We start from the raw sequence: 7570 nt of genomic DNA, 5'->3' as shown, positions 1-7570 counted from the left end.
CAAGCACAGTTTTTGTTGGCTTACAAATGATCATAATTCATTTCTAGCACCCTTGATTCATTTCTAGCACTCTTGATTCTCTTAAGATTTCTCAAAACTTCAAAAACCTCCCTTCTCTCATGTGTACATACACCATTTATCCACTTCATATCATCTCTCTAAAATGTAGGCTATCTACTTTTTTTGTTGACACAAATCAAAATCTCATAGACCTCTCCACCACCTTTCTAAACACACACATCTCTCTCTCTCTCTCCTCGCTTCGTTGGGGAATTTATTTCTACATTTGTCTGGAAGAAAATACTCCTTAACTTTTCCACCGTCTCCCTCATTAGTTGTCACAACAACCAGCCAATATCCTCTTTCTACAAAGTCTGCCTAACCTTCATCCTTCCCATTCTTTACAAATGGCTTCCTCCTCCATAAAATTAAAAAAATCATTCACGACTACATCTCTTCTAATACCTTTCCTCAACTTGAATTAGACTTTTCTCTAAAATATGCCAAATTTGTTCTTCAAATCAATTAAAGTGTTGATCAATAAAGTGATGCAATCAGTAAACTCCTTTTTGTGTTCAAATGGAATACCAAAGCAGCTTAGATACCAACAAATACACACCTCAAATTCCTAATATTACCCATGTTGGTTCAAATGCACAAAGAACCAACACAAGGAATTTGCAAGAGAGAGGGATAATGTTAACCTTGACACCATAGCAAGCAATTGCCAATTCAGGGGTCCTAATTCAAGAAATGGTCAAACACTTAGGGGAAGTCCATGAAATAAGAGATGGTAAACAACAAAGTAAATAAAGTTGAGCTTTATAGGGAAGTGAAAGAGCACGAAACCGGAGAAGCCAACAAGTTGATCCTACACGTGGGGGGGTTGCGAGATGGCTGCCTAGTCACAAGGAGCTACACAGAAGACAAAATCGACTACCTCAAGGAGAAGATACTACGAGTGGAATGGGATCCAGATGCTGTCTGGAATATGCAACCAAAAAAAAAGGACATAGATACAAGTGTATCTCCGTGACAAAGCAACAAAAATCAAGATTCTCCAACAAATAAAGATCACTCCAACTCAACTTAAGCGGAGATCTATTGAACTTTCTAAAGTGGAACAAGCCAGGAAAGCAAGAAAATGGACAGTCTATTGTGAAGGATACACATTGATTAGAGAATTCAAATCTAAGCCCAAAGACTTTCAGTCTTAATCTAATGTAATGAAGGTCACACGATGATAGCATTAGATTATAGGTGTGCTTTCTAACAATTGTGAGTTGCTTTATGCACTCAAAAGGAGCTGCCTTGTGCACTCCCTCTCTCCGGAGATGTAGTAGTTTTTTCTCTTTTTGATGTGTACCTTGTCTCATAGCCTATAGGCCTGTGGGGCTTCTGCAGATGTTAATAAATCTCTCTACTCTTTTTTTTAGTTAGATCCATGTATGTTTATGTCACCAAGTTATAAATCTTCCATAGTCAAAGCATAAGTTGACCATTTATTAATCATAATTAACATGTTCTTCATTTATTTAATTATGTTCAAAAGTTACTTTCATTTAATCAAACCCTGGACATTGGTCAAAGATAATTAACCTTGATTAGGGAGACTCAGCTTCGGCCAAGATGGTTAACCACGATTAGCCAAAGAAGGCGTTGAGTTCGATCAATGAGTATTGACTTCGATCAACGAGACTTGGCTTTCACAAAGAGGGTTAACTTTGTTAACCAAGGTACGCCCACTTCGGTTGGGGAGACTTGGCCATAACTAAGGCACTCTAACTAATGGTCAAGCCCCTTAATTACGACCAAGAAGGTTGACCTCAATTGACCAAGAATTGTGTTCTATGTTTTGTTCACATGTTTGCTTGGTGGGGACACCCAAAGTAATTAGGATTAGTCTACAGATTATTATTTGCATCTCGAAGTGCTAACCATTAATGGGTGCCATGGTTGTGCACTTTAGCTATTGGTTGCAAGTACTGTGATGAATTAAAGGATCAAGTAATTTGGAGCTAGGCGAGCACTTCAGAGATCACTTGCATGACCAAGTGCTTCGAAGACTCTAGAGTTACCCCTAGTAGCATGTAGTTAGGAAAGTAGATTAGACATTGGACACTTGACATGTTGCCAAAAGAATGAGCATTGAGCTCTTGTAAAAGTCTTCATGTTTTGAATTTTGTTATGCTGAACTCTCTGTACTAAAAAATTTTCAAGTAATAAAGACCTTCGGGGGAGTCCAACCCAACTGTTGTCCTGGACCCTAGTGTGCGCTGTGAGAGAGAGTGAGAGAGGTGAGAGACATGGAGCTCTTCTTAGCAAAAAATGAAGCTTGCAATTGGTAAGGAGGGTTGCAGTTTAAATTGGAGACATGCAATTACAATATCAGAAGATTTCATTTTAAGACAAGTAAACAGAGTAATCTATCTGCATCACAAACAAGCAATCGTAAAGGGATTGCGTGAGCAACATGCAAAAATGGAAGTAAACTCTCCAAATACTCTATGGTTTCTCTCTTTTCACAAAGTCCAGAGTCCCCAATATCTAATCCGTGTGAAAAAAAGACAAAACTTGTGCCTCTGTGGGTGAATGCCAAAGAGCCAAAAAGCTTGCCAAGGCAAGCAGTAGGAAACCGGGCTAGAAGACATTGTTAAAGAAAGAGCAAAAAAGTCACGAGTGATAGGGCAACGCCAAGAAAGATGAAGCAAAGATTCACTTGGAGTAAGCCATCTAGGACAAATAGCAAGTGCAATATGCCTACGTGCCAAGAGTTGGCCAAAGGGAATAAAGCCAAGCATCACTCACCATACAAAAACTTGTTAACGAAGAGAGTTTGCAAGACCATAACGGCTGCAATCTTTTACGCTACCACTTGGCATTATGAGTCATATACCAAAGCTGATTTCCCCCACGTGAAATCCAAGGAAGAGGCATCAAAACCCTTTATAAACTGGCCTTTGAGATATCAGCCAAGCATAAGGGACGAGTGGTAAAACCTTGGCGATGTAAGATCAATCAGTAAAATGGTACGTGAGCTCTACCTTTGAAAACACAATGAAGCTTAGGAGAAAGATAGTGCCAAAGAAGCAATAATGCATCCCCAATCCATACTATCTGGCCACCAAAGGACAGGATAATAAAGTACCATCAACGTGAAGCACATTACCGACTAACCTTATCCCTTTGGATGAAACAAAATAAGAGCGCTTGAGTTTCTTTAAGGCAAGGAAACGATCAAACACCTTTGACCAGTGCAGACTCTCAATAGACGAGGAATTTCCATCAAGAGAGTCGCCCATGCCCTTTACGATCAGAAAGAATTTCCTTCCAAGCTGAAAACATTTTAGAAGCAAAAGGACCGCCTTTAACGGTGCCATCAACATAGCCCAGAATGAAGTCCCATTGAGTGGGATGCTAGTGCCCAAAAGCATGAGAAAGTAGGTGATGCATCATAGCTGCCCAAGGCTGCTCACCTTGCAGAAATTCCAGCATCATCTTCCCCTTACGTGCCAAAATATGAATGTGTATATTTAATATATTCAAACCACCATGCATCTTTGGCAAACAAAGATGCTCCATAGAGAGTAATCTGATACTCTTACGGCCATGCTTTGAGTGCCAAAAACTCTCCCGAAGAGTTGATATGAAAGAAGTAATATCTTTCTTATCAAACATCATCAAAAGCAACCAAAATTGATTGTACAATATGGAGTCAAACATGAAGAGGCCAAGGAGGAATCCTCCAATATTCTAGTTTCTTCTTGAGCTTTGCAAGCACCCAATCTATGACGGTGAGTGGTCAACCATCCATCCTAGGGGATAACCAAGATAATGAACAAGTGCGCGTGCGCGCACACACGCACATGTGCACGTGCATGCACACCCCCCAGCCCTGCATATCAGCGTGTCAACAAGGATCTACATGTCCAACTCTATAGACCATACAACCCTGGTTAAACGATGTTCCATCCAAGGTTATGCTTTGTTAATATACATGTCTCTAATGAACAACAAACGTGATTAAACACAATTTCAGAGCAGCACTGCTGTGCACTTGCCAGCTGATACAGCATTTTCTCAAGGAGCTTATCATTCGAGCTGCCTTAGGGAGAGCAGACTTGAAGATAAAGTTACTGCTTCCGTGATTGAGCACCCTTAGCACCATAGTACTGTCTCGTAGTCTCCCTTGAAAAATCAGCAAAAGTACAGCCTTCTCTCCAACGACATTCTAGAGCAGGGATCTTCATCTGAATCTCCTCAAACTCCTGCTTTAAGCTCACCAGAGTATCTTCAGATTTATCCTCGTAGTTGCTGGACAAGGCAGATGTATTGCCTCCTTTAGGAGAAACAAGAGCTTTTTGCCAAGAAGGTTGCAAAAACACTACATATGTCTCTCGGCTGATATCGTCCCTTTCTGCAGGTCTACATACAGAATGGGCTGTGGCAAGTAGCTTTCCACCTGTCAAAATCTGGGCAGCCTCCCCTACCTGAACCACCAAACAATCTGCAGGGACGCTCACAAACTCCACCCTGCTGCTGCCAGGGTTCAGTATGTTCAATCCTATGTGCCCAGGAGGTTTGCATTCCCTAGTACTCATAGAAAGGGAAGATTCAAGATCCTTATCCTGGACCAACAGGTCCACGGCTGAGCTCAAAAACATCGGTGCAGTTAAAACAGTTAAGATTCCATAGTCAAAATGCCACTGTTGCCACACTTCCTTGGATAGATCTTTTTCACCGGTTAATATGCTTTTATTGATATCTGATGCATTCCTCCCTAAAAACATCACTTTATCTAGTAGGGAATGATAGTGGATCAGGCGAGCTTTAGCTGTACAAGAATCGAGTATGGCCTGTTCCAACCCTGCCCCCTGTACGATTATGTCACAAACTCTAGCCACTAGAAGTCCTGCCTCCACCATCTCTTGACCAAGTTGCCTAAAAAGGGAACCAAGTTGGTCCAGCTTATTCTCACTCTGGAAAAGACCTGCTGAAAGTTGGCAGGAAACTGAAGGACCGTCAAATTTTTCAAAGTTCCTTATTGACGGAGACCGGGCTGCTTGTAAAACTGTAGACACCTGCAATTCAGAGGCGTTTCTGAGTACGCTGTCGTTCCTTGATACTGACTGCTTCTGTGCCTGTCCAAACTTCAGCTGGGCTGCAAATGACGACACGGACCTATCTGGATCTTTCAGCGGGACATCTGTGCCCAATCCATGATCCTGAAAAACGTCTTTAGAAAAGGATTGTCACATTGTTCTATGCAACTTGACACGAGAACCTACCTTAAATGCTCAATCAACACGAAAGCACAAAACTCTAAGTCCAGATTTAGCGTCACAGCTAAATAGATTCACCGAGCGCCAATGTGCACCCATTCTCGCGTGACCAGAAGATAAGAAAACCCCAAAATTATCAAAGAAAAAGGAAAGCCAAATGCTTCACAGAAAGAAGACTAACCTTAAGGATTGTGGAACGTTCAGATGGTGGTAGAAGGGCAAGAACACGAGCGAGGGGAAGTAAAGCTTGTCGTAGGCGATCCAAGTTTGAGATCCCGCGGACAGCAAGGAGGCCAGGTCCTCCAGGACCCAACGCATTGCTAAACTGTGTGAGCAGAGCAGCGTCGTCGTGTAGAAATGGTGAGCGTGCATGAGACGCAAGCCGCGACAGCTGAGAGTGGTGGAAAACGTGGAGACGCGCAAGAGGAGGGGGATCGCCCATCCCATCCCATCCCATCTCAAATCTTCACACTACATGTCTTCTATACTATGAGGTTTAAGGGCTTCTAATGTGTTTAGGGTTTAAGGTTTTTGTTTGCAAGTCCTATGGCCTTGCATCAATATGCTCATCATGAAATCTATCTAGAGCTTGCCAACAATTGCATCACATGGAGGAAGCTATGCCTTTGCTATCCCATGCGTGCCTCATGTGGAGTGCCAACAACTTGTTGAGTGGAAGGAGTAGGGAAAGGGATGGGGGACGCCTCTCTCCCTCATAAAATGGCGAGTGGGCGGGTAGCTTGCGAGCCATTTTATCCCCATTTTATGAGGGGCAAAGGTGGACCCCCTCCCTTTCCCTTCCATCATAGGCATGGGAGCGCGCTACCTGTCCTCTGAAAACGGGCAGTTGTTCCGGGCAAGGTGCAGATTACCATTCTAAAAAAATCGTAATCGAACGGCTGAAATTGCATGACACGTGACCCCAACCTTTGACGGAGCGGAGTGAGATGTTGGACCCTCAATGGGTTAGTGACAAGGAGGGGGACGGGAGCAAGAAAGGTGTTAGGGTTAAAGTTGGGACAAACCGACAGTGAATGTTGAGGTTCGATTCTCTGAGTCTGCACCGGCAAAGGGAGAGAATGATACGTCAATGGCCTTCACAAGTCAAGAAAGGAAGGAAGGGGGGCTCGGAATGGGAGGTTCACTGTCGTATGCGGAAATGGTTGCCAAACAATTTGCCAGTGGCTTCTCCAAAACCTCTGAAGAGGAAGCAGTACAAATAGTACATGTGGATGTGGCTCGAAGGTCTTGAGCATCAGTGGGGAAAAGTTGGCGAGATGCGGGACAAAAGCATGCACATATATGTGAGAGATCGATTGATAGTGTCCGCCCTGAGCTAGAGAAGCTACATCGAGGAGCAGTCTACCTATTTTTCATAGGAAGGATACATTCTTTCAAGGATTAGAAGCCTTTCTTGATTATGAGTGTGAGCTACCGACTTCGAAATACCAAGCTAAGTACATCAGGAAGGGTTCCTTCACGTTGTGTTGTTGCGCTTCGGAGACAATTCAGGATGAATTGGTTCGTCATTCTTTTACGTGCATCTCCTTGGTCGCCTACATTCAATCCAGAGGTTATTCTTTTCCATGAGTTCCCCATGTGGGTGGACTTTCTCCCAATCTACCGCCTTAGCTCGGAGAAGCATTGGAATCTATTGCATGTACACTTCAAAGGGTTTTGCGCATTCCTCAGGCATCTAGACCTAAAAGGCCTTGATCATGTGGTTTGATGATCGAGGGCAGCCAACCCTGGATTATATGGAAATTAAAGTTTCAAGTGATTTGGTGCATTACCAACAAGTCCGTTTTGGACTGTTTCCTGACTCTAATTGGGTCATTTTGATAAAATTTGCCCACACTGGATCAAGAAGGAAATGTAACCGCGGTTCTCCCATCTCAAGGAGAAAGATGAAACGGACAAGCTGAACAATTCCAAAGGTGAAGCTTCTACTCATAATAGAAGCAACTTGGGCCCCAATTCAAGGTGATCAAATTAGCTCACTCCCACACCTGTAGGGGCTCCCAAATAGCGTTCTATTGTACCATGGGAAATCCAATTGATATTCATAGCCTCTTCTCGGCATAATATCGAACTCGAGCTGATCCTTATGCCAAAGGTTTTTGATCTGCTACATAGTACCCCTAACACCACACAAGAGGCATCGAAAATCCTAAACAAGGCATTCTTTTTATCTTCATCCTCCTTAGAAAATGCAACTGAATCATCAGCAAAAAATAATTGTAGGCATAGCTGTTGTCCCAAAGGCAATCTAAGACCTCTTACTATCC

At 42.9% G+C, this 7570-nt stretch overlaps 1 protein-coding gene across 1 annotated transcript; it reads right to left on the bottom strand.

Annotated features, from left to right (window-relative positions):
* Positions 1-3299: 3299 nt before the first annotated feature.
* LOC147894858 (2-oxoglutarate (2OG) and Fe(II)-dependent oxygenase superfamily protein) lies at positions 3300-5750 on the bottom strand. The gene is made up of 2 exons (XM_087385243.1): positions 5464-5750; positions 3300-5225 (listed from the first exon to the last, which is right to left on the bottom strand). Exons 1-2 carry the CDS (start codon positions 5737-5739, stop codon positions 4134-4136), a joined length of 1368 nt encoding a protein of 455 aa, XP_087241369.1. The 5' UTR covers positions 5740-5750; the 3' UTR covers positions 3300-4133.
* Between the last annotated feature and the right edge of the window lie 1820 nt (positions 5751-7570).

This window comes from Dipteris shenzhenensis, chromosome 14 (genome assembly GCF_047967505.1).
Source record: "Dipteris shenzhenensis isolate YYH24624 ecotype China chromosome 14, Dip_SZ_1.0, whole genome shotgun sequence".
Classification (NCBI taxonomy): Eukaryota; Viridiplantae; Streptophyta; class Polypodiopsida; order Gleicheniales; family Dipteridaceae; genus Dipteris; species Dipteris shenzhenensis.
The sequence above is the reverse complement of the archived record's forward strand: the minus strand, read 5'-3'. Positions and strand labels throughout refer to the sequence as shown.

Bases quoted from the DNA above. Each gene is read 5' to 3' on its own strand.
- LOC147894858 (XM_087385243.1), bottom strand. From the start codon at position 5,739: ATGGGATGGGATGGGATGGGCGATCCCCCTCCTCTTGCGCGTCTCCAC. The intron at 5,226-5,463 runs GTTAGTCTTCTT...GACGTTTTTCAG, and splicing joins AACGTTCCACAATCCTTAAG to GATCATGGATTGGGCACAGA.